The 26,607-nt window shown below is 53.6% G+C and overlaps 1 protein-coding gene across 2 annotated transcripts; it reads left to right on the top strand.

Annotated features, from left to right (window-relative positions):
• The first annotated feature begins 1,180 nt into the window (after nucleotides 1–1,180).
• On the top strand, nucleotides 1,181–26,607 carry CACNG5 (calcium voltage-gated channel auxiliary subunit gamma 5). Of its 2 annotated transcripts, XM_080389140.1 has the most exons (7): nucleotides 1,181–8,512; nucleotides 9,492–15,007; nucleotides 21,523–21,857; nucleotides 22,608–22,694; nucleotides 23,703–23,843; nucleotides 24,472–24,617; nucleotides 25,019–26,607. In XM_080389140.1, the coding sequence occupies exons 3-7, from the start codon at nucleotides 21,662–21,664 to the stop codon at nucleotides 25,274–25,276; spliced, it is 828 nt and encodes a 275-aa protein (XP_080245266.1). In that variant the 5' UTR covers nucleotides 1,181–8,512; nucleotides 9,492–15,007; nucleotides 21,523–21,661; the 3' UTR covers nucleotides 25,277–26,607. The 2 variants fall into 2 exon arrangements, with proteins under 2 accessions (XP_080245266.1, XP_080245267.1); XM_080389141.1 differs by lacking the exons at nucleotides 1,181–8,512; nucleotides 9,492–15,007 and adding an exon at nucleotides 15,020–21,119.

Raw genomic sequence — 26,607 nt, 5'->3', positions numbered from 1 at the left:
CAACTTGACAGAGAACTTCCTTGCTTGCTCTCAAATGTATCGAATCTCGTGCTAATTCAATAATTGGGTTAGTTTAATTTGCAGGAAAGTCTGGCAGAGTTTGCCCAAAGGAATGGTGGAAATTCATTATTTTTTTTTCACAGGCACGGAGTATGCAGGCTGCTACGTGCTGCTCAGCCTTCACCTACCGTGCTGGGCTTCTCCTGAAGCCCATGAACACATCTCTTTTCAGCCCTTGCAAGCTTTCTGCAGAGCAGAAGAGGGAGTTTGGGGAAACAGCGTTGCCCAGAGCTGGTGCACACGCGGCGTCGGTGCCTCCAGGGCGAGAGGAAAGGGGTCCTCAGAGCTCCGTGCTGCCGGACAGGCATCTCCCATCACCTTGGCTGTTTAGACAGGGGCTGGGTGGGATTTCATCCCTAGCTGTGACCTCCAGGGTGGACTCAGGAGCTGGCCTCGCTGCAAGGGGAGCACTCAGCTCCCCAGAAACACACCATTGGGATGTTTGGATGTGTCAAGGCTCCTAATGCTCTAAATGAGCATTACTGACCAATACACACAACGCAGCCTTACAACCTCTCAGAAATATTGTACCAAATGCAAAAAGGCTATTTGCAGTCTCAATATCAGGCTGTTAAGGAGAAAAAAGAAAAAAAAAGGAAAAAGAAAAACAAAACCAAAAAAACTAACATTTGTAGCTCATTTCTGCTCCCCTTGCCAGCGAAGCACCCAGGCGGTGGGCGCACACATGTCGCCCTCTCCAGCTGCGGCTTGACCATAGCACGGGCAGCACAGCAGCCCCTCATGGGGTCGGTGGCGTTTTGGGTGAGAGCTCATTAGGTGAAAGCCTCTAAACACCCCCCAGACTTGTCCCTGGGGCAAGGCAAGTCTGGCGGAGGCGCGCGTGGAAATGACTCCAGCCTGACCCGGGTATCAGTAACGGGCATCTGAGGAGCTGCAGGCGGCTGCAGGCACCTGCTGCCCTGGCCAGGATCCCTGGGGGTGGTAGAGCCCCTGGCCACCCCCCGGGCACACTCTGCACCCTCCCATGCCAGTGGTCTCACGAGCAGGACAGTCACACGGCTCCCACCGGGATGAGTGGGCAGCAGAGGGGATGCGCACAAACTGGGCGGGGGGGTGGCGGGGCGGGGTGTGTGTTGACTTTTTCTAAGCAGGCATCAAGCATGACCAGGCTGGTGGTTCTGGGAAAAACAAAGAGTTAAAGGTTTCTGCAGGAGAGGCTGAATCTCTCTGTGCCCGCCACAGCCCGTGCACGAGAAAACACTTGCAGCACCCAGCGCTCAATAAATCGCAGCAATTAGTGGTGGCAGCCTCCTCCAGCCCCAATTTCACTTTAGAGATTTGGGTATTTGACTTAGAAATCGCAGAATATTTTTACAGCGTTGGTACATGAGCTGCAAATATAACCGTCTCCTCTGAGAACTGCTAGGGTAGCTAAAATGATGACTGCTTTAATTACCACAAGGTAATTACAATCCCACCTGCTTCGGCAAAGGCAATTCTTGCTGCTTGGCCAAAAAAAGCCCCAAGGAAGCCTGGAGAGCGATGGTAAAGCAAAGACAAAACAACGAGGGGCACAAATCAGGAAAGCTTTTGCCATGTGTGGATGGTTTGTCCTCAAAGAGATGCTTTCCCCAGCTGCATCTGTCACTTGTCACCTTCCCAAAGTGACGGTAAACCCGTAGAAGCAGGGATCTGACCAGGAGAACAGTTGGTGGCAAGTCTAGACCCATGGAGTTACCAGCAAGGGTTTCTTTTCAGGTGGGTTTTTTTTCCTGCTTTTCCCAAAGGAGGAGAATGACATGAGGCGGATCTCATGGGAAATGAGTCAACACTGTCTCCTTCTCAAGGGACTTGCTGCATTCGCTGCCAGGGTGACGGTGTCAGACACCAGCTGCCACTTCCAGTGTTCATTACTGGTCTCTGAGTCAGCACCCAGCGTCCTGCCTCAGGAGATGTTGTAGGACTGTCTGATGAAGGAGGAGAAAAAGAAATTCCAAAACCAATTTAAAGCCCAACACCTGAGCGAGGGAGGGGGGGGAACCCGCGACGCAAGTGTGCTTAGGAGTGGTTTAGATCTTGCTCTTGCCCAGCAAGGCTGGCAAAAAATCACCCATCTCTTTCTCTGCCACAGAACCAGGGACTCCCATGCCGAGAATGAATTTCCCTCTCCTCGGAGGGCTCAGACCCCTCCCCACAGCACCAGGGCTCAGCTGGGAGCAAACATTCACGGCTCCCCGAAGGCGGCGGCACCGCGGCCGCTGGCTGACCTGGTGATGGAGATTTTATTGTCACATAAAGCATTTGGTCCCTGTGGCTGGATGCTGTGGCAGATGGAGTAAGGGCCTGACTCTGCCTCTTGGGAGCATGAGATGCACGTGCTGTAGTTACTGCTGAGTATTTGGGTTACTGCAAATTTCCTGGTAAAACTATTTTTTAAAAGAGCTGCGCTATGGGAGGCTGCAATACATCCTGATGTTCCCTGCGTTAGTTTAATGAAGACAAATTCCCCTCCGTCGCCGCGCAGCGAGGGCGAGCCGGAGCTGCTCAGAGGGGTTCACAGCGCTCGTAGGGGCTGGCAATACCCAGGGGGTCTGCGGCAATCCTCCTTCCTACAAAACCGCTGGTTTGACCGCCCTCGTGTTAGCTTTGCCCCGTCGTCCCTCCCTGCTCCTGCGAGCTCCGGCTGTACGAGTGTCCACCGGCACCCAGCTGGGCAGGGATGCCTGGGGGAGCAGGACGCTCAGACGTTTGCAGCAGCGTTTCAGCTGCTGGGTTTGCCCAGTGGCGCCCGGTTTTCAGGGATCAGCCTTGCAGCAAGCCTGTGCTTATTTCCTACTTGCCGCTGCCTGTGGCGCCAGGAGGCGCGGGCACCCGGGCAGCCTGCACCCACCCCAGATGTTGCCCAGGTTGGCAGCCACTGTCCGGCTCACATCTGCGCTGCTTTTCATTTAACCTTCAGGCCTTGATCCATCAGCCCTTACCTTGCTCCTCTACTCAAAGCACTTAATAAAACCCAGTGCCCCCAACAGGGAGGTTTCCTAATCCATATAAAACACTCCACAACAATGTCCATAAAACTTCATCAAAGCTTCAACGTTTTCAGAGACACCTCCAGAAACACTCTTTTCTAACAGGATTCATTTGCTTCTCCTACAAGTGTAACCATGCCCAAGACACTGATTAGGGGTGATTTCATGAAAAATTAATCAGAAGTGGTTATAAAAGCAACCAGCAATGAGCGCAAGGGCACAAGGAGGGAAAGAGCACAGGCCAGCAAAGACAGCATCCCAAAACTCCTTGGATCAGTTCCCGGTCCATTTGGGATAAGTCATTTAGCACTCCTGTGCCTGCTTGACCCTAACATCATTAAAAGATTGGTAATGAATTTCAGTGCTGTATAAATCACATGGAAAACTCCCTTAATACAAGCATTATGAGGCTTTAATAATTAATGTCATCTAAACTGTTTTCCAAAACATGACCTTTGAAATCTGATTGCTCTGGCAGGAGCCATCCCTCATCCTGCAAGCAGCCTGTTTGCCAGCCAGGCTGGGTGGCCAGCGATGGGGACCCAGACAGGTCCCATCCCAGGCACCAGGCGTGAGAGGGGTGGTGCTGCTGGTACCTCTGCTCCTTTCGCAGAGGGTTGACAGAAAACACCAGCAGCGAGAGAAAACTGACTGCAGCACCTCTGCAAGCTTGTCCCAGTGAAGCGGTGGGACGTGGGCACTCCATGCCCTTTCAAACCCCCTTCCCTCCGGTGTGGGGCTGCACGAGCCAGGCAGTGGTGCCTGCTGGCCCCGGACCACTGCGGGGCTAAGGGATGCAACCGGCCGAGTGGCTGCATCCTCGGCTTTTATTCATTTCATTTAGTCCCATATGGTTACAGAGGGTATTTTATTTCAAATAAAGGATACAACTTCCGTTCACATGTGCGCCTTTGTTGTTCTGTGAGTCAGAGCCTCTCGGGAAGGCTGGCTGCGAAAGGCGCTGCACTTTTTTTTCAAGCTTTCGCACAGCATGTGGGTGCAGAGATAAAAATAATGTTGCACCTCTCTTTGCGCTTCCTCCTGAGCAGCAACTCCAGGCGGAGGGATGTGCAGGAGAAACAGCGAACGGAGCTTCAGCTCCAACAGCCCACAGGAGTTAATGCCTCTGATTTAGTCACGGTGCAAGCAGGAGATGAAAACCCTCCCCAGAGAGGAGAGAGCGGCTGGTGTTCTTTGGTGCCATGAGTTTTCCCTCTTTTCCTACTTTCAGTGTTGGAAAGCTAAAAAAAATAATAATGTTGCTGCTGGAATAAGGAGCAGACATACGAGCGTGCACTGACTGCTGCCACGTAACAGGACCCGGCTGGAGCAGCCCATCCCAAGGTGGCATCCTGCCAGCACAGGAGCGTGTGGCTGTGGATCCCAAACCCAGGCCACTGATGCCAGTTTTGCCACCCGGTGCAAAACCTGTCCCGCAAACACCCTCTCATGGAAAGACAAAATCTCCATAGTCTCTCTAGCAAGTGGTTCTCAACATTTGGAAGCCACACGGGGATGGCAGTGGGGCAGCAGCGGGTTCCCCCAAGCGTTGTGCCGGGGCTGCTGCGCATCTCTGCCGTGCTCCGGCATCTCCCCGAGCCTCTCTCCGGCTGCGCTGCCCACAAAACGACAAAAAATAGCAAGTGCCGAGGCAGCTGGCATGGAGCATCCGTCACCTCCCACACAAGTCACAGCAGCTTCGGCATCGCGTCGCCAGTTTGTTGCCTCTACCTGCTCTCTCTCCTCTTTCCTCAGGCGAACGCTGCAATTTCTGGCTGGTGCAGACCTTCCCTTCCTGCGCCCGGCCCAGAACGCCTCTTTCAGCCCCAGATACAATTGAAAAATTAAAGATGCCTGTTGTCTGACCCCAGACCAGAGCCACATGTGGGCTCGAGGGGTGGCTGCCCGTGGGGCGGCTCATCCCAGCCTGTTTGCTGGGCAGATTTGCTGTCTGAGTAATCAGGCATAGAGCAAATTAGAGGGGGATGGGAGGGGAGGCAAACCTGAGGTTTGCTGTCGGTTCATGGCCCAGGTTGACAGGACCAGGCCTTTTCTTGTATGGTGTCCTGAGTGCCTTCAAGGTGGCTTCTGCTGGAAGGGAAAAGACCGTGGAAAAGGTTCCCTGTATATGTCACCTGCAGGAATTAAACACTTGCAGCTGCAAGGAGACAGGCCCTCAGCACCCCTCTGCACCACTGGCAGCCCAGGGATGCTGCTGTAAGGAATTGCTTCTGGCCTGAGCCATTCTTAAAGCTTCAGTCCCTCCTCACTAATAAGATCTGACTTTGGGTGCATCCCAAAAGCTGCCTGCTCCAGTGCCCGTGATGCTGCATGCTTCCATGGCGGGTGTGAGCGTGGTGTGACAGGCGGCTGCAGCAGCACGGGGCTTGGCAGAGCTGCTCGGGCTGGGGTGGGCTCCCGCCCCACCATGGCTGGCACAGCTGCAGGGCGTCCTGTGATGTGCAAGATCCCGCCTGGCTTCACTCACCCCGCATGTGGCTGTGTGGAGGATCCTCCCTCTCGGGGAGGGGAGAGCTCAGCAGGAGACAGTGAAGAGTGGGGATGTCAAAGGGAAGCAACTCTGGAAGTGCCTGGGATGGCACCAGCTGGGGTTGCATCAAACAACTAACCCAAAGCAGCTGCTGCAGGATTTGGCAAAGCCCTGCCCCCAGTTTTAGAAAATGCTGAGAAGATGCAAAGTGCTAATTGTCCTGCCTGGGACAGCCACGCTGAGCCCCTGGCCTGGAGAAGGGGGTTCTGCTTCATCTTCACCATCTTTTGCCGTCAGCAAGGAGATGGGTGTGATGGGAAGGAATTATGGATAGCTGCTAATGAGGTAGGAGAGCTTAGCTGTGCTCCTGGGTTTGGGGAGGCATCACTGGTACCCTCTGGCAGCCTGGCCTGGGCATGCCGGTGGGAAATGCTCCCGGTGTGAGCGCTGGCATAGTGCACGCACTTCACCGCCTCAGCAGAAGTTGCTGTACGAGACAAGCAGCAACGGAAAATCCATCCGAGTGTTTTAGCCTAAGTACATTTGCATAGAAGCAAGGGGGGAGGGGGAGAGACTGAAGGCCAAAATGTGTATTTCTAATTGATTATATGCATGGCTGCTGGGGGCCTCTTACACTGTAATGGTTAATTATGTCACTGGCAGTACGCGCTGCAGCCTTTATTCGTGCTGTATTCAAATAATCCTGCACAGTGCCCAGGCAGCTAATACAGCAGATTGCCTGCCTGGAGAAAAATGAAGGCCTGCTTTGTTTGGGTTTTTTTTAACAATATCGAGAGAAGAAAAATGATGAACAGCCAATTACTGTATTAAAATAATGTACGCTGACAGAACATGATGAACGTCCAGGTCTAACCTGCCTCTTGTAGCTTTTTGATTTTATTGCTGATTCCCTGCTGATTAGCTCCATCCCAGGGAAGCCTCCTCCTCCCTGGGGTTGCGTGGGGCCGGGGGTCCCAGAGGGCATCGCCTTTTGACCACCTTTTTCTACTGCAGAATCCATTCTGCTGACCGCATCCCTGTTCTCTCCTTACTGTCCATCCCCCGATGGATTTGCTGCCTTTGGTTCTTGCTTGAATGCGAACGAGAGGTACTAAATACCTTTGGGGGTTGTTCTGAGAGCTCCAGCTGCAAGGAAGGGTACACTGAAAGACGCATCCTTGCAGTGCCAGCCAGTTTTTCCTTAGGGGGCTGAGAGATGAGCCCAGGAAAACATGCTGAACTCGCTATAATTTAAATATCACTGTAATTTTGTGCAAAAGAACATGTGCAGAGGTGCAGTCCCTCAAAGACAAATAACCAGTATGCTCTGGCTGCCAGCTGGGGTCCTTCTGGGAGGCAGGTTTTCACCAGCCTGCATCTCACTGAGGCTTCGCTATATTAGACTCCACCGTGTTCTCGGTGGAGAAATGAAAACTTACACATCTGCATCAGCTTCTGTTATTTCTATAAATCAAAATAGAGCTCAACAAGCTGGAGCACATGGCTCCGCTGACTTGAAACAAGCCATCCAACAAACACCTCCTCCACATCTCATATTTCACTTTACTTTGAATTACTCCATTTAGCTTGGCTAACTGAGGGCGCCTCGGGCAGACATGCGGCACGTTTTAGCCAGAGCACTGGGAATTGGTGACCCAGTACTTATTAGAGACTGAATTTATTAGGCTTGTAATTAATAAATTGCTTCTGTTGTTTTCCTGCCGTGTCTTCCCTTGGAGCCACCCTGCTGTCCTGCACTGCTGCTGCCCTGCTTCTGGCTGCAGGGACCCGGCTGGAGGAGTGACCATGGCACATGCAAAGCCCTTGCACAGAATAAGCTCTTGCTGCAGAAACTGCTGTGCAAGCCCGAGCTTCAGGCACTGCGGTGGTGGCGAGCAGCGGTGGTGGTGGTGGCGAGCAGCAGTGAGCAGCGATGGTGGCAGCGAGCTGCGGTGGTGGCCGTGAGCTGCCCTCGGCCCTGCTGCCTGGGCTGGCAGCTCATGAAGCAGGAGTCGCCTGCGTGGTATGTGACCCTTTTCTTGTCCTTCCCGCTGTATCCAAGGAAGTGTCCCATTGCTGGACGCTCTGATGGAGCTGTGTCCTTATTCTTGGCTCTGCTGCTAATTTTCTATGTGTCTTGGCTGAATCACTCCGTCTGGCGGTGGTTTCCAGAGCCCAGAGCATCTGCCCCTGTGTCCCTCTCTCCTTTAGCCCTGGCTTTCTCCCTGCCCTGGTCCCAGCTCTGCCAAGCTGGCTCTCTCCAGCGCTCTGGCTCGCTGCCCTCCAATCCTCCCCGGTGTCTGCTGTGTCCTTAGCTGGGGATTCGTTTGACACTGGTGGCCAGAGCCAGTTTTCCCTTCCCCAGATCTCAAAAGAGTCATGACCCAGGAGCGCAGCTCCCCCGACCAGCCCCACTGCAGAGGGGGCTGTGGTTTTGCAGGTGGGGGGTTCAGAGGAGCTGGGGGTGCGTGGAGGGGAGGATGCACAGAGGGGCAGTGCTGGGTCCCACCCCTGCCCCGGTGTTAAACTGGAGCCACCAGCCACAGCTGAGGGACTGGGAAGCAGGGAGAAGGGAAAGGAGGGGACCAGAGGAAAAAAGGGGGAAGCAGAGGGAAAGTGAGGGAATAAAGAAAGGGAAAGGGTGAAAGGGGAAGGGAGGTATGGAGAAAGGAGGGACAGAGGGAAGTAAGGGGGGCGGGGGAGGGAGGGAGTAGGGGTGGCTGGAGAGAGAGGGAGGGAGGGAAGAGGGAGGGAAGAAGGGGAGGATGGAGAAAGGGAAGGACGGATGAAGGGAAGGAGGGATGAAGGAGGGAGGGAAAGGGGGCACGGAGGGAGGGAGCGGTGGGCTGTCCCCGCCGGCGCCATGTGATGCCCTCTCCTCCCCGGGCTCCCCGGCCCTACCCGGCGCGGCGCGGAGCATCCCCGGGGCCGACGGGCGCGTCCCGCCGCCGGAGCAGCGCCCGCGGGGCCGGTGAGCGCGGGGGGCGGCGGGGGGGCTGGCCACACTCGGTGTGCGGGCGGGGCAGGGGGCACCGTCCTGCGGGGGGTGCCGGGGGGGGCGAACCGGGTGTGACACCCTCAAAGTTTAAAGCCGGGGCGGGGGGCGAGCCGGGAGGTGCCGCCCGGGCGCGGAGGGGCAGCGTTTGGGGCGCGTGTTCCTGTGCTCTCCCGGCCCCCCTCGGGGTCGGGGTCGGAGCCGGCCGTGCCCTCGGTAGCTCCGGGAGGGCAGCGGTGCGGGCAGCGTCTCCAGCCCGGCGCCGCACTCCCGGCTCCGAAACCGCGGCTCCGCAGCCCCAGCCCGGCCCCGAGCCCCCCACCCCGCGCTCCGCAGCTGCCCCGGCCCCGCAGCCCCCGGCCCCGCAGCCGCCGCAGCCCGTCCCTGCTCCGCAGCCTCAGCCCTGTCCTTGCCCCGCAGCCCCCCAGCCCCCCCCAGCTCCGCAGCCCCCCAGCCCCGCAGCCGAAGCGGGCGCGGGGGGCGCATCCTGCCCGGCCGGAGGGCGCGGGTCCCCGCGGCGCCCAGCGCTCCCGCTCCCGGGGCTGCCCCCGCCCGGCTGCGCAGACACCGGGGGTCCCGGGGGGTCCCTGGGCGCATCCCCGCCTGCGCCCCCCGACCTCGGGGCGTGTGTGCGCCCGGGGCCGGAGACCTGCGGGCGGCAGGGGCTGGAGGCGCTCCGGGGCGTGAGGGGGGCGCGGATTCAGGTGAGACCAGCTGAGAAAAACCTGACCCGGTTAAGTGAAGTAACGTGGGGGTGGGAAACGAGCAGGCGGGTGGGGGGACATGGCACCTGCCTTCGCTTCTCCACATGCTCCTGACTGCGACCCTGCCAGAGGGGTGAGAGGCGGGTGCTCCCGCGGCCAGGGCAGGGGGCTGGCGCAGCCCTGGGCCGCTGATTAATTGCTTGGCGTTTTGTACAACTTCATCAGCCCCTGACGCGAGATGATTCTTGCAGCTTTTAGGGTTGGGTCTTCCAGGCACGAAGCAGCGGGAGGCTCCTGGGTGGTGTCCACGGAGCAGGTCTAACCTGCAGCACCGGTGTCCCTGCCACTGTCCCCACCGTGTCCCTCACACCCCACGACCCCCCGCAGGGGAGAGGGCAGCAAAGAGGGGGCCTCGCCAGAGCTGGTAGGTGGCCGCATGGTGCAGGTGAGTCTTTGGGAGGGGCAGCAAGGGCGTCGCGTTCGCTGAAAATAGCCCTGCTTCAGCAGGAGCAGCCGAGAGCAGTATTCCGGCTGAAAAGGATCTTCCCGCGGAGTGTTGTGCAGTAGCAGGGTGCCAGCGGCGTGATCCGGGCAGGCAGCTTTGCTGGGGGAGCGTTCCCACGTTTCCATCACGGCTGCCCTTCGGTTTCACGAGTGCCACGTGTCCGGGCTCCCTTCAGAGGCTCATCTGCTGCTGGATTTTGGGGGCACCACTTCAGTCTGTCACATCGTGACCTGTGTAAAAAGCCAAAGGGCAGGAGAGCAGCTCTCAGCAGCCCGTCCTGCTGCCATCACGCCTCCCCTGTGGCTGCCCCACGTGGCATCCCGGGGACAGAAATGCTTCTGTGTGTTTATTTCTCCAGTCCCTCACTGCGTTATTGTGGCTGTTGAATATATTCATTGAGCTGAATGAATCCCCACCTGGCAGCATCCATACCGCAGCATTTGCAGCTTCAGCTTCCTTTATGGAGAGGGAAGGGAATATAAAATGCAAAAGGGAAATAATGCACAAGCCTGCAGAGGCTTCAACAGCACCGGCAAGCTGTGAGCTGTGCAAGTGTACGGCTGGAGCGAGCACTGGGAGCTTTTCCTAAGTCAGCCAGGGAAGATTTAAAGCCCTGGTTTTAAGGTGGCATTTTTAAAATAACTAGGTGATGGGGGCTAGGTCAAAAGTTATCTGGGAGTCTTAATCTGACTGAAATTAAAGGGCGTTTGGGTTCTAGGTGTGTTCTAGAAAGAGGATTTGGAGTCAGTCACACAGATTTTATTGCTGTATAGCCACAAGTTTCTGATGTTTATAGTAAAATATTTACTGGGAAAAGAATTTGTCAAAGGATGACACTGCTGCACCATGAGGCTGAGAAAATGGGCTGTTAGCGTTGAGTGGAGTTTGTGTCTGGTCCCTGTGGAAGACGGGACTTACAGCTTTTCCTTTATTATGAGGAGGGTATCATTGCTCATTAGTGAAAAAAACTCGTTAGAGTGATTCTCACGGCTGGGCTGAGGGGGGATTAGCTGAGCAGCGTGGCAGATGGCATCCGCTGACCCAAGACAACTTGCAGATAATTCATTTTCCCACTCGGTGCCCGTCAGTGCTGCTGGGCGACATCCCCACCTGCAGGGAGCAGAGGCTCAGGGCTGCCAGGGCAGGACCTCGTGCACCCTCGAAGCCCTTCAGGTGGGCACCCCGCAGCTCTGGCTTCTCCTCGGGAGGCATCAAACCCTCGGCTACAAATAGATGTCCCTTCTCCCTGTGGCAGCTTTGCCTGGGACTCTCTCTGCTTGCTCAGAGAGGTGTGGTGGGTTATGTTTGGCAGAGGTGGGATGGGAGCAGGGTCCCAGCCAGGCATCTGTGTCCCCCCACCTTCTCCAGCCCGCAGGAGAGCAGGGCTGTGGGCATGGCGGGTGGCAACCTCCCCTTCTGCAGCAGTCAGAAAGTTGGGTGTAGGTGGGAGGAGAGTCTCTGTGTGGGTTTGGTTGTTAAAAATTCAGCAGCAGAGGTGGATACCGTAATGCCAAGCCTAGGTGAGACGTTCCAACCATTGCTTAGACATGTCCAGGTAGGAAGAGTTTTCCAGTCCTCCCTTTCTCAAGACAGAGTTGCTCCCTGGGTACCACATCGCAAGGAAAAGCTGAGCTGGCTGGCTGTAAGAGTTAGTACTTCAGGGACTGAGACACAGTACATCACAGGAGAAAAATTTTTAACTCTTTGGGAAATACCGAGCGGATGCTCAGGTCAGACACCACAGACTGTACCAAAGCCAGGTGAGAGGCACCGATGTGAGGGCTCATGGCCGGTGCTGGCACAAGGTGGGATGGCAAATCCTGGAGCATTCTCTATCCACTCTCACGGAGGGATGGACCGTAACATCCTGCTGGTCTCCCAGCTGAAGGTGCGACTCAAAGCCAGTTATCAGACAGCACTTCCCAGAACTGCAACAGGGTCTGGGTGAAGCCATGGTGGGACTGGTGACTGCTCTGCCTTCGCCTCCCACGGCCGTGCCTTTTACCTGAGCAAGGGTGGGTGCCATCGCTTCCTACGGGAACAGAAAGCTTTGCCTTTGGCATTGCCAAAATACCTGACCCAAGCTGGGGCTCTGCTTTTATTTCTTGCCAACCCCAGCTTCCCTTGTGCCAGATTTTCCCCAGTTCCTGCCACCATGGTGGCTGAGCGGTGGTGGCTCCTGGGGGCTCTTGGGGGGATGCTCAGAGCTGCACTGACTTTGTATTCGATAGAAAATAATCCCCTCCTGGATGCCTTTGGGAGAGCCTGGAAGCTGCAGACAGCCAGAAGCAACACAGCAAACCCCACCTGGAAATCCGGGTGGTTTGGAAAGCTGTGTTAAACCCTTCTGATGCTGGAGTTGCTGCTTGGGAAGCTGCACATCCCTCCCAAAGCACAGAGGTGAGCTACAGGCAGGAAAGAAACTGGGACAAAATTGCCCTTTCCTGTACAATGACAGAAGGAAAGCGGGGAGAGCTGAAGAGGAAAGCAACGTCAGTGTTGTGTGTCAACTGTTTGACAGTTCTTACGGTAAAATATCTTACAGACCGCACGGAGAAGAAAATAGGAGGTCATTGTATGGGTGGCCAGAGGGGCACTGCTGGGTGGGTGCGCAGGAATGAGCACATGGCGATGCAAAGGGACAGTGGGAGTAGGGGTGGGGTGTAGGTAAGGACCAGATACACGCAGCCGGAGCGTTTCACCTGGTAATAGGTGCTGGCCTGGGGGAAGGATGGAGAAAGAGCAAGACCAAGCCTGTTCCCCGCCCATTCCCAGGACGTGGCAGTGCTTCCCGTGCTGAGCAGGGCAGGCTGATGTCCTCCTGGGGCCATGCTGGGCTTGGTACCGAGCAGAGCTCCTCTGGCTGGGTCACACTGCCTGTGGTGGTCTCAGGCTGCTCCATGTCCTGCCTCATTTGTCTTACCCTGTCTGCCGGGACATTTTGCCATTAACTCCTGGAACTGGCAATGAATCTTGCTAAAATCTGGGTGGTACTAAGTTTAGTATCTCCAGTGCTGTAGAAACGCTTATTATGTACTTTCATATTCCTGACTATTAAACCCAACAATCTGCACAAAGCAAAGACCATCCCCATGTGAGGATGGGATGAAACTTCTGAGGCTGCTCAGCATCAAACCTGGAGAGCTCGTGCACGACGACACCACCACCGGCATCTGAGCAGCTGCGTCCCAAACCGCTTAAGCAAAGGGATGGAGCAGCCGTTGTGTTTGGAACTGGGTTGAATGGCAGCCTCAAATGGCACTTGGGTTATTGAGCTGTTTGCCTGAGGTGCGGACGGTACAGCCTTTGTCTGCTTCCTTTATGCCATTGTTTCAGTACTCGGAGGCTCTGTGGTAAAGCGGATTTCTAAGCGAGGAAAGAGGAAGGAAGGGGGAAGGCAATCTCCTGGATAACAAGGCATCTACTTTACGCTGGCAATTGTGTTTAATCCCACCGAGGCGATGGAGGTCTGGGTGGCTGTGACCGCTGCGTGCAGCCTGCCCAACGTGCCGCTTGTCTGCAGCCTTCAGCATTCAGAGATGCCAATGGCACTCGGGGGAATTCTTGCTTTCTTCATTTATCACACTGAAAGTGTTCATAAAAGCACTCCAGCTGCCAGCGCTGGTGAGAAGAGCTGCAGCGGCGGGGGAAGAGCTGTGGCGGGCTGCCCTGCCCCCACGGCACAGGTACCTGGGGCTCGCCTCACCCCAGCACTGGCACGGGGGAGGTGGGAGAGTTTTAATTAGCTCTTGATGCTATTTTTAGCCCCCCCAGCACTGCTTAATTTAGCTCAAGCTGTCATTCATTGAGCGTTAAGGGGAAAAGAAGGAAAGGAGGGTGTTGGCCCCTCTCTGCTGAGCAGCCTGGTGGGAGCAGCCTCATCTCCTGCAACCTGGGCTGGTAACAGAGTCTTTTCTTAGACCTCTGTAGCAGGAAAAGCTTATAGCCCAGAGAAATTTTATGTGCTGGCGTTCGTAATACATGGTTCTTGCAGGGCTTATGGTGCATTTGTGGGTTCTCTTCATACCCACTTCAGTTTAAAACAATATAAATACCTTATGGAAAAGGTGCCCGAGATCTTCAACCATGCTGTGACCTGCCTTGCTCCTGGAAGGACACAGAGAGCTTGTGCAAGGAAAAGGCTTATTCGCCTCTCTTTAATATACAAAGCCATTGCAGGATTTCTTGCCAGCTTAAATGACACATGGAAGTGAACAAGAACCAGCTGTTAAAGATTTACAACTCCACTAGATCAGCCCAGCCTTGATCCTGGTGTGAAGTGGCTGCTTGCACCTGAGCCAGCTGCTCTCCTCCAGCCATTCTTGGAGGTTACATTGCCTTTACTTATCCCTGCTGCTGGCTGTGCTCGGGCTCCCTCCGCTCACCTTGGCCGGAGCAGAGGGAAGCACTACACCGAAGCCAAAAGAGGGTCACTAGATCGTCGGGTTACTGGAGTTTATGTATTTAGGATATAAAGTACAACCTGTAACACGCAGCATGCAGAGGTCAGTGGGCAAGCACTGCTCTGCACTGCACACAGCGACGAGATTTCTGCAGCTCTTACAGCAAAATCCCCAGCTGGTTTGCTTTGCAGCACCAGGCAGTCCCCCTTTTATTCTGCTTTTGTAGCTCTTTGTAGGGTATGGAAACCAGCAGCTGACTGCGAGCACTCTGACACGCTGCAAGTAGGTGAACGTTGTATGTCAGCTTTGATACGCAGAGGGTGAGAGGGCGTTGGGAAGGGCTCTGCAAAGGAAAGGGCTCAGCTATTGTTAGTGATGGAAACTTTGAGTGTGTATATACATAGTTCAGACCTGGAGAACTGGACCTGGGTGCATATAGGCGATATTGCAAGCCCAGAGCTTTAGCTCCTACTTCCCTCGTGAGGAACGCACTTGGAGTAACGCTTTCCTACAAAACCACAGGGTAGGAGCTGCTGGCACGTGGATACAGAGACCTGCCTGCCACCCACCCGTCCCCGTGTCCCAGCGTCGTGCATCCCTCATGTGAGACGGCTGGAGGTGGAGAGTTGAGGCGGTGCCCTCTCCTACAGCCCGGGAGGTCTCCCCCGCCCGCTGCCAAAGCCACCCCACTCCCAGCTCCTCCCAGTGCTGCCCAGCAGCCCAAGCATCCATCCAGGACCCTCCTCGCTGTGCCACGTGCTTCACAGTCGGGCTGCCAGAACCTGAGCTTCCCACCTTCACAGCCAACATCGCAGGCTTTCCACTTGCCAAAGCATCGCCTCAGCTGGGGTTAAAAGAGGTAAGAGCCTTAAAGGCCAAGGAGAAAGGAGGCACGTGGGTGGGATGTGCTCTCTGAGAGGTTTGGGGGGAAATATTTGTGGATCCAGAAAGACCACGTGAGCGAACACTAGCAGTGCACACACAGCTGTACGCCGTGCCAGCAGCGTGTGAGCCGGGACTAGGGGGGCTGTTCGGTAGATGATTTTATTTGTTGAAAGTTGCTGGCATCACCCGAAGCCATTAGTGGGAGTGAGCTGGAGCAGAGCCATCGCCCTGGCCAGCACAGCGGCGTGGGCACGGCAGGGGCAGCCCATGCAGGGAAGTGTCTGCTTAGAGGGCTGGGATGGGGAAATAAATCTCAGTTGCTGCTCCTTTGACCTTGGGAATATCATCTGATCTCCTGGTCTTTGGTGCTGGAGCGGAAGGTTCCAGCTCAACCGGTAACAACCATCCTTGCAAACCCAGCGCAGGCAAAAAGGGCAGGTTTTGAGCAGCCTGGAGCAAAAAGGCTGGTGCGTGGTGAAGAAGGAGAGGGAAGCTGGGGGTCAGCCTGGGGGGTTCGCTGGGCAGGCTGTGGGTTCGGCAGGAAAATACGGCACTGCCTATGCAGCATTTCCTTCACTCTTATGCTGTCGTGAAAGGATTTTTGATCAAGCTTAAAAAGAACTTGGATAAGAAATGCAACATGGGAAGTGCTAGGGAAAAGGGAAATATCTCGGAAAAATGATGGAAGTCAAGTTTAAGAGAAAAACCCCAAGTAATCCCACTCGTAAAATCAGTGGTGAGCATTACAGTGTGTGGCAGTCACACATTGTTACTTCTGATTATTTTTCAGCTGCTCCTTGTGTCTGATGACAAGCAAAAAATTAATAGGTTTATGATTGCTGTGGCTCAATGTAGGTTTAAATAACTCATAACCAGCCTTTTTAATTATTTATTTTTTTAAAAATAAGAAACCACCTCTCTGGAGAGCCTGTGAGCCCAGTGTGCTTGACTGAGTCGATGCTGCTGTGTCTATCGGGCTGTAATGGCAGGGCTGCGCGCGGGGCTGGCCGTGCAGCACGCTGTTAGCAGCCGAGGGGAAGCTTTCAAGTCCAGTATTGATCCTTTTGAAGCTTATGGCTGCTCGTAGTGGCAGTTACCAGTGCTTGTTCAAACTGCCATGAGATGGACTGCTTCATTTCTTAATATCAGCCTTAACCTCCTCCGCATCAAAAAGATTTATTTCTGTACTTAATTTTTCCAATACATAATTTCTCTCCCAGAAATCTAGCTGACATTTCTATATGGCACTAATGCAGCTCTGTAAAGCTGCCATATATATTTCTGTCTTCCCATGTACCGCGGGAGGTGGTGGGTGCCAGCAGCCCAGGACAGGGCTCCTGGGAATCCTACAGACCAGCTCCAGCCCACATCCCCTTGGACCATTTCCCTCCCAGTGTACCCAGCAGGAGATGCTGCTTTTCCCTGGAGCCATCCCTGCCCCCCTTTGGCTGTTACATGGAAGCAGAGCAGTCTGGTGTTCCTCTTCTGCCTGCGGTACACCTTTTCCAGGCTTCAGGAGGGACTGTTGCTTCCCAAGAGGTAATTCCAAACCCAAAACTATCTTTCCCAGTCGCCCAGTTTTCCAGGTCAGGTTTGTGGATCTGCTTCTCCTGCGTCCCCAGATGGAGCAGCAGGCTCTGCCCAAACCACCTCCTCTTCCTCTCTGCTGAGCTGCATACGCCCAGCTGTGACTAAAGCCATCTCCCACGGGTAGAACCCTCCCTGCAAACCGACAGAGCATCGTTTCGAGGCAGCTGGATGCAGCTGCACCTTGCACTCGCTGTTCTAGGACCGGAGCATTTGCACCCGTACGCTCGGTGGGAACCGCTATGCCATTTTGCCACCACCTTTCTGTTCCATTGGGGTTATTAAAGGCCAGATTTGGCTTTTCTGGGTTTGCCCAGCAGGGAGCCAGGGTGCTGTTGCACTGTCTGAAGGAGGGTGATGATGCGGCGGTGGCCTCGTCCAGCTCCCCCGGCGTGGTCCTGCCTGCCTGAGTGATGCCAGTGCTGAGAAGTTTAGCTCTGAAAGAGCCACTCTCCTTGACCTATTTATTTTGCCCACGTTTGTGGCCTGCATTGTGTCCGGAGGAAGAGACTCTGCTGCCTGGGGGCCCTTTATTTTTAGCCAGCCCAATTTTCTTGTCTCAGCTTAGTGGGAGCTGGTCCTTTCAGCTCAGCTCCATTGCAACTCACTCTCTCCTGCGTTCGCCGACTTACCCAAGTCCCTGATGCTCTTTGTATGGATCGCTCACTCAGTGGGTTCCCCACCCCCCTTCCACCAGGCATTGTTCTTTCTTTACGTTCTGCCCAGCCTCTCCCACTGCCCCAGGTCCACAGCTTAACCTCTGATTTCCCCCTGCCCTTGGCTTGCAGCAGGGACCATGCTTTCACAAGCACAGAGGCAGGTCGCCAGGCTTGTCCTGGATCCCAGCATCCCTCCACAAACAAAATCTTCCCTCCCGTCTGCTCCAATAGCTTTGGCAGTGCTTACCCTCCTCACAAATGTCAGGAAATTGGAAATGATGCTCTAGCCACATAAAAATCAATAGCTGCCTCCTTGGCCTGGCTTGGCCCTGCTCTTTCCACCTTTACCCAGGGCAGGAGGGAGCTTTGTTTTCTGCTGAACTCGGAGCCGTGATTTATTGACGTGACCCATCCTGTCTGGGCAGCTGACCAGCAATATATTTATTTTTCTTAGCCCATCCATGTAGCCGAGTGGTGGCTTGCGCTGGGGGTTAGGTCACGGAGAGGTGGGCTCAGAAATCTGGACCAGGATAATATTTTCTTTTTGTGACCATGGAGCAATAGGTAAGGACTTCTGTCACGCCTAGACCTGGGTGAACTGCATTAGGAACAAAGCCAATATTCATCTCATGTTCTGAAGGGGTCAGTCCCAGCAAGGGCCATGTGCTGTTTCTATCAGAAGCTATGGCTCCAAGACAAAAAGAAATTCATTATGAGGACTGCAGATTACATTGCAGACTGCCTTTATTATTCCCTGGACTACTACCAGAAGGCACAGTGTGATTGAAGGAGCCGGAACAGTTCTAAGGTCCTATTTCTTGGAAATCTTCAGGGCTAGATTCATTTAATTTAAAATACAGCTACTGTTGGAAACCAAACAGCATCACCTTTTCAGCTGTACAAAGCATAACGCAATCGGTAAAGGTTACCGGGGACTAAAGCCTTGCTGAAAATCAAGCCAGCTCCTGTTTGTGTCCTTGAAAAATCTTTCTCTTGGGAGCCCGGCTAATTGTCCAGGCATTGGACATGGGGGAAGGTCTGTTCTGAGTGGCTGCTCCGCACCATCCCTGCCTCCTGTTCCCCATCACATCGGGCTCGATTTTATGTGCCAGCAAGGCAGTAATAGGTATCACTGTCTATTGCATCCGTGATTACATGGAAATTGAAGTGTGAGAGAGAAAAGAAATGAGGCAATTGAGAGGCATGACTGACGCCTGACCCCTCTCCCTGCTGCTAGCATCACCCCAATGACCAATATAAATGATGCCAAATAGGTATATTTTCCAGTGCCTGGTATTGATGGACAACAAATCACAGGAAATACTCGGCAATTTCCCCCTGAGTGGCTTTATCTGGACCTTCACGTACTCCCTACTTTGATTTTTGGCTCCTTATTAGCGAAAAATATGCAGGGAGGATGGTTGTTGATGATACATGAGCCAAGAATAGATTCCAGCTCCTCATACCATTTTGGCACCAAAATGCCAAGAGGGATGAGACACCCTGTAGTAAACACTGCTCATTTTGTGGCATCAACTAGAAAATAGGGCTCTGACTGAGTTAGGGAGAAGAATGGATGAGCCAGAGGATCTGGGCTTTGCCTGGTCATATTGTTGGATCAAATGGGACCTGTAACGAGATGGGAAATGGTGTATTCCCATCCAGTGAAGGGGTAAAGCGGTGTCCTAACATCTACAGTCTGTGCCGGTCACTCCTGTTGACAGGAAGGTTGTCCTCAGGCCACCAAGGTGCAGGGCTACCTCTGCAGGACGTGCTTCTCTGCCCCATAGCTACCAGTTTCTTCTTCAGCTGCTGCCTCCTAATTCCACAGGAAAAACCAAAGCTGAGCATCTCCTCTGCGCGTCTTGCTCCTCGCACCCCTGGCAGGGAGGTTTTCCTCCTGGAAAATGTCCCGATTTTCTTGAGCTGAGGGAAACATTAAATAAGGGCATTAAAAATGAGGCTCGTTAGCAGAGCCAAAGGTGGAAAGCTTGCAGTAGCATGAGCTGGAGCATTTGCTTGGGCTGTCTGTAAGCAACAGCACGCCCCGTAGGTTGGTACCTTCTGGGAAACGGCTCAGTGTGAACATAGGAAGAGCCAAATCCTTAACTTGATATGGAAGAGGATTGTCAGAGCTGTTGCAGTGTGAGTGTGCAAGTACATCTGCTTCCTGCCAAGATGTACTTGTCTGCTTTGGACTCAGGGTGGGACATGGTAATAAAAGTCTCTCTCTCCCTTTCTCTCTTTCACTGAAACTCCTGCAGCAGCATTCCCTGCTTTTCTCTCTTACTGCTGCCCAGAGCAGCGAGCTGGAGGTACAGGCAGGCCTTGGGTGTTGCCTCTGTGCAGTAAATGCAGTTATTTGGACTCCACAGTAACCGCAAGTTTCCTTCACATCAGTCTGGTGCGAAATTTGCTGCAGGATCAGCCCAGGACCGGGCTGCCAGGGAGCTTGGTGCCGTGCGTTTGCCATGGATGTGCCAGGGATGGACACTGCAAGAGCACGGAGTTCCCTGGGAGCTCGGCAGCAGGACATAACGATCAGCATCGTCTGCACCTATTAATCATGAGGGAACTATGGCAGAGCGTTATCTTCGGAGGCTTTCAAGTGTAAAAGTGCAAGCTGTGAGGACTTTTGGCATCTCTGAGAGTCACTGCAAGCAAGCAAGTATTAATATATTTGCATCAGAGGTGCAAGGAATGAAGCCCCCCTGCGAGGCTGCTCACCCACCCAGACGTGTGGGAACAGCCAGGCTTGGTCTCCCGGCCCAGGCAGGAGCCACATCTCCAGATCCAGTCGCTAAAACCCACCACCTTCGCTGCAGGGATACAGCAAGGAGACGTCTCTGCCACGTGCCATGACAGCACATGCCGGCCGTGAGTGCAGGCGTGGTGGGGCTCTTCCAAAGCTGGCACCTGGGGAGATGCACGACGCACCTGCCCCGGCGCCATTGCCTGCCCGCTGTTATTTTGGGAATTGGTGTTTCAAGTGCAGCGTGTGGCTGGCAGGATTCTGCCCTCCTTCCCGAGCTTGCTCTGCCCCCAGCCCTCTTCCGTTTGTCGCCCCTCGAACCTTCCCGCAGTGTGAATGGGGCCCGTGTCATTTTGAAGACAGCCCGAGGAAGATGCATCCTGCTGCTACTGTGTTAAATTTGGTAGCTTTTGTTGTCTAGCTGGATTTAGTCTTTTTTACCTTATTGTTTGCACTGCTAACAACAGCAAATTGTGCCTTGGAAAATATACATGACATGGCACTTATCCGTGATTCATACTGCCTTTATGAAAGCAGTCAATAGTGCTATCTGCCTTGTTCCCACTCCCCAGAAGACTGTCTCTTGCGTGTATCTTTTCCTTCTTGCTCTTATTCCTCTAATCTTTCATTTCTGTGGTTTTTTTTCCTCCTCATATTAATTGCACTTTTTCTCCGCTGCGCCAAGAACTCTTCTTTCTGGTGACATTTTATCACTCTGCAGGGCACCATGAGAACTGCTAAATTCCACAAATTAGCAAAAAAAGAAGAGAAGGAAAGGGGAAAAAATATTCTATCCATAAGCGACATGGGGATAAGGGAAGATTTTTTGCCTCCTCCTCTCATGTTTGCCCAGGGCCTGACTGCAGCTCCCTGCCCCCACCTGGAACAAGCTGGGTTTGGAGCGGTTCAGTCTGTGCGTTCGGCCGATACCGGCGCCAGCAGCTCTGACCCAGCAAGTGCAATAACAAGCAAAAAAAAAGGCAAACTATTGCATCGTGCTGCTCTGCTTGGAGGCGTTTGGTGATGCCATTCGGCGTGCAGAAGTGTAGCGTGATTTTTGCAAAATTGGGATCTTGATCCCCCAATGGGTAAATCTATACCCGGGAAGAGGAAAAATGGCAGTACTGGGGGGCGGGGTGATGGCCGGAGCTGCTTGGGAGTGGGTTTTGGTCCGGCAGCTAAAAGTATCCTTGCTGATCTGCTGATGTGGTCTCCATGAGCCTCAGCAGGCTCCTGTGCTGCGGTTCGGCTACGTCCTTGGGGTGACAAGCGCCAGGTTTGGCTGGAGCAGCAGGAATTCACCTGCAGCAAATAAACCGGGAGCGGATGAGCTGTTCCCGGCCAGCCCACCCCGTGCCGCTGCTGCCCCAGGAGCGGGGCTCCAGCCCGGTCCTGAGCCCTGGGCCGGCGCGGGGCAGCAGTCGGGTGGGATTTGGTTCAAACTCTCCATCTGTCAGGGCCGGCTGTGATTGTTTTAATGGCTTATTTCAGCTCGACGTATAGAAGCAATTAAGGGCAGAGGGCAAAGCTTTGACACGTCCATTCCCCTGTGAAGCGGTAGACGTGCCGACGGCCGCGTCCCCTCCGCTGGCAGCCGTGCCCCCCGCCTCGGCCCCCCGCGCTGCCGGGAATGAGCGCCTGCGGCAGGAGGGCGCTGACCCTGCTCAGCAGCGTGTTCGCCGTCTGCGGCCTCGGCCTCTTGGGCATCTCCGTCAGCACCGACTACTGGCTCTACCTGGAGGAGGGCATCGTCCAGCCCCAGAACCAGACGGCGGAGATCAAACTGTCGCTGCACTCGGGGCTCTGGAGGGTCTGCTTTCTGGCAGGTACGGCCTCCCTCCCAAAAACACCCCCTGCTCAGGTGATGCTCACTGCGTGGCAGCATCGTATTGTGGGAAAGGGATGGGGAAAATAGGAGTTTTAAAGGTTCTGCCCATCTTTGCTTCCAAACTCAGGCACAACCTTTGGCAAGTAACACTGTTACCCCACGACTGGCTTTAATAGCCAGATGGGTAAATGTGCCTTTGCTTGCAGGCTTTGGGTGAGTTTGCTGCTGCCGTGCCAGACCCTGCTGCCTCCCATCCCACTCCTATGCCTTGGGCAGCAGCTCAAAACATTCCTTTTTGTCCCTGAAAAATTTAGATTCATGTCAGCTGGACCGTTCCCTCCCTCTGCGCCAAGTTTGATGAAGCAACTTGGCTGCAGGGACGGAGTTGAATAAAACCCAAGGGAATGGGAATCTCAAAGTGACTAATCTGAAATGTCATCAAGTTTCAACCACTGCTTTGAAAAAGTCAGGGGACTGAGGAGCTCTCATACCGCCCCTGGGGTGACCTTAAACTCTCTGGCCACAGGGTTCATGGTTTTGTATACAAGGGAATCCTTGTGCACAAGAGATGGTAGTTAAGAGATGCCTTTCTTCAGTCCCAAACACCGACAGCCGAGATGGAAGCAGCATTAAAAAGCAGGACTGTTTCTATGCATGCACCAAAATTAATTTTAAAGCCATCCTCTCCCCCACCAAAAACAATCAGATGAACACACTGCAGGTGCGACTCGGTCTGTGTCTGCTGCAGGTGAAGAGCGTGGCCGGTGCTTCACTATCGAATACGTCATGCCCATGAACATCCAGCTGACGTCCGAATCCACAGTCAATGTCCTCAGTAAGTGATTTGGTGGGGTCTTACCCTCTGCATCCTGCAGAGCACTGAAGGGTCACGGGATCTCCCCAAGAAATGCTCTTTGTGTCCTTGCTGAAGAAGCTCCTAGTTCCTCAACAGTGCTACCATGCAAGGGTGCAACTACATCTTTTACTGTGAGAGTTGCCTAGTGCACTCCTAACCATTTGGGGACATCCCTTTCTGACGGCAGGATGCTCACAGAGGCTCTGAGCTGTACCATTTCTCGTCACTGCCTATGCAGCACTGATTATAAAGTTGACTGAAAAAATACTGGGTTAAAAACTACAGGCATTCTTTGTTTCTTTTATGTGGCATTTGGTTTTGAACCTTCATGGTGCTCTTCACTCATGGTTTTAGACTTTTTACCATGGTTGTAAAGACTGTAATTTGGGTTTTGGTAAGGCTTCTGCGAGGAGCAGGGGGTTGGAGTCAGTGATCCTTATGGGTCCCTTTCAACTTGAGATATTCTCTGATTCTATGAGTCTATGTTTACGGAAGTGTTTGGCTTTATAGTGTCCTCTCCATAATTTGCAGCTGTATTTATTCTGTAGCAGTCAATTGTACACATTACACAGCGGGATGAATGAAGGATGGAGCGCCGCAGCTCACGCGATGAATTCTGCAGCCCTTTCTGGTTTAATAAATAAGTGTTCCACAAACAGTTTTGCAGTGAAGCCAGAGAAAAGCGCATGTTCCAATGTTTTTTTCCTATGTAACGCTTCCCACAGAAACTCTCAGAAATGCAGTCAGTCCTTGGCAGGCATTCCCACAGCCGAGTCACATCCCTACTCAGCTCCTTAGCAAAGAGGGGAACCCCTGGCAGGGGCTGGGGAGCATCGCAGAGGCACCCACACTAACCAGGAGCGAGGGAGGACACAGGGTGGTCAGAGAGCAGAAGGGCTGGAGCCATCTCACCCCACCAAGCCCACCTCTTGTGCTGTGGGGGGAGGGCTGACCCGTTCTCACTCTCCTCTGCTCCTCTCCCACCAGAGATGATCCGCTCTGCCACCCCCTTCCCTCTGGTCAGCCTTTTCTTCATGTTCATCGGCTTCATCCTGAGCAACATTGGCCACATTCGGCCTCACAGGACCATCCTCGCCTTCGTCTCGGGGATATTCTTCATCCTGTCAGGTGAGTTTTGCTAGCCAGGTTTTCTCCTGGAACACTTTTGCTTTTGCAGCTGCTGGTGCTCTCCTAAGCCGCTGGGGTGGCTCCTTGGGGGATCATCACCCACAGGGGCTCCCGGCTCAGCCCCGCAGCCTGCTCGGGCTTTGCAGGATGGAAAATCACCCAGAGCAGCACTCGCCGCTGGCGGTGGCAGGGAGATGGAGATGCAGGGCCAAGCGCCCACCAGCCCTGCAGGAGCAGGTGCCGGGGGAGAGGACATCTCTCACAGCACCTCCGTCACAGGAGAGACCTGAAACTTTGAACTGCTCAGCTGGGAGGTTTCTACATGAGACAAGTGCACGTTTTATTCATGGTGTTGTGCTGGTGTTAAAGGAACAGCAGTGGTGGCCGAGCTTTGGAGCCAGCTCCTACCCAGTGCACATGGACCTGCTTGAGCAGGTATCAGTTTGGCTGAAACGAGGAGTGCCCTGGGTTAGCCCGGCAGGAAAGCAGCTCCTTTCCCCAGGGATTTCAAGCACATTTCCACACTTTCACCCTTTCACCCCCAAGCCAGGTCTTAAAGGAAGGCGCTTCTTCAGCGGCTTCATCCCTGAAGTGTTTCCTACTGTCCTTTTCCTTGGTTTCTCTCCAGGTCTGTCCTTGGTGGTGGGGCTGGTGCTCTACATATCCAGCATTAACGATGAGATGCTGAACAGGACCAAGGACTCGGAAACGTTCTTCAATTACAAATACGGATGGTCATTTGCCTTCTCTGCCATCTCGTTCCTTCTGACGGAGGTACCAGCAGCTCTCACATCTCATGCTCCTGGGGCGGGGGGCATTGGGGCTGGTAGGAAGAAAAGGACGCAGACGGGGTTTAAGGGCAGGCTATGAGGGCAGGTGGGTAGTGGATAGCATGGTGGGAGACATACAGTGGGGACAGACCCCAGGCCTGGAACTCTGATGGGGCGTTTGATCATAATTTGATGCCAAGTGTGACAGGAGGAGACGTGGTTGCGCCATGTTATTTATTGCACAGATCCAAGGCACAGGGCAGGGAAGGGGCTGCCCTGAGAAGCTCTTGTGCATCGTCAGCACAGCACAAAAAAAGCACATTAAAACTTCATTCTGTTTTGCTGTTGGCGGAGAAGGCAGCCACTAGCAGGGTGAGTGTCGGGCCGTGTCTCTCTCCCCTGCAGAGCGCCGGGGTGATGTCTGTTTACCTGTTCATGAAGCGGTACACGGCCGAGGACATCTACCGACCTCACCCCGGCTTCTACCGGCCCCGTCTGAGCAACTGCTCGGACTACTCGGGGCAGTTCCTGCACCCGGACGCGTGGGCGCGGGGACGCAGCCCTTCGGATATCTCCAGCGAGGCGTCCCTGCAGATGAACAGCAACTACCCGGCCCTGCTCAAGTGCCCCGACTACGACCAGATGTCCTCGTCCCCCTGTTGAGCCCCGCCACCCCCGCACCCCCATGCCCAGGGTGGCCACATCCTCACTACGTTTGTCGGGGGTTTTTTTGGTTTTGTTTTTTTTTTTTTAGGCCACTCTTTCAGGGCAATAGGACATAAAAATAACCAGAGAAATTGGTTATATAACCAGTAATGTAACCTAAAGAATTGGGATATTTTCCTTTCTTGGTTTTAGGGTTGTTTTTTTTATTCTTCCCTGCATAACTAAAAATCTCTCCAAAGTCCTCTTATTTCAGCTCATCCCGCTGAGCAAGCAGCAGTTCCGCCTGGGGGATAAATCCAGGGCTGGACTCGACAGCAGAAAAAAGAAAATAGAGTAGAACTAAGGGAAAAAAAAAGTTTACTTTTTGGTTTAGGTAGGCTGCAAAAGTTTGTGCATTTGACTGTCATTTCATTATAGATTTACTGGCAGATTCACTGGCCTCAGCGCAAGCAGGCATAGAAGATTTCCAAGAAATAACCATCATTAGAAAAATATAATTTTTTTCTTGATTCAGTATTTGGTGATTGATATCTCTCACTGCTGGATTTCACTTTTAACCAGGCTGTAATGGGAAATAGCCATCTTTCTCAACTGTACCTCAGCCGGTCTCCCTATGGCCATTGGCGAACTGTTGTTAAACATCCCGCGGTAGGATGGAGGTGATACAGCCTTGGGGTGTACGGGCTCTTGAGGGGGCTCAGGCACCTCCTTTTCCTCCGTCACCCCATAGACTGGAGGTCTGAGGAGCGACTAGGAGAATTTCAGTGCAGCGTTGAGTGGAAAACTACCTAAAACCTTCCCATAGGAAACATTAGGTGCAGGATTTAGGGGAAATTATAGCCGGAATTGCAAGTTATTTCAGTGAAAGGCAAGATCCCAAACTGATGTAAAGTGATGTAGCACTGTAGCGAGTCCACTGTAGCAAAGTCGTTGGCTTACATTTCATTTTGGCAAGAAAATGCTATTTTAGCTGCTTTTTCTGTGCATGTATAAATCTTATTTTGAGATTTTTAAGTTTTAAAATTTCTTATGATGCCTTGGCATTTTGGTCTTAGACAGATGCTGGGGTGAAAGCATCACTCTGATTGACAACGGAGGGCAGGAAAGGAAAAGGCAGTGCTCCCTCGTGCACCCCTGTGCAAGCCACCAGCTTGTCACCTCGCAGGAGGAAGAGCTTTGTCCAAACTTTATTTCTATTCTTGTTATTTTACACCTTTCTGAAGACTACCTTTCTGCAAAACAAAACCCTGTAGGGATCCTTGGTATAGTTTAGCTTGTTTTGTCTTACTGTAATTAAAAGAAATCCAATATAAGCACTTTTAAACTCA

The sequence above is a fragment of the Falco punctatus genome (assembly GCF_963210335.1).
Source record: "Falco punctatus genome assembly, chromosome: 1".
NCBI lineage: Eukaryota > Metazoa > Chordata > Aves > Falconiformes > Falconidae > Falco > Falco punctatus.
Note: the sequence above shows the minus strand (reverse complement) of the source record. Positions and strands in the feature narration are given on the sequence as shown.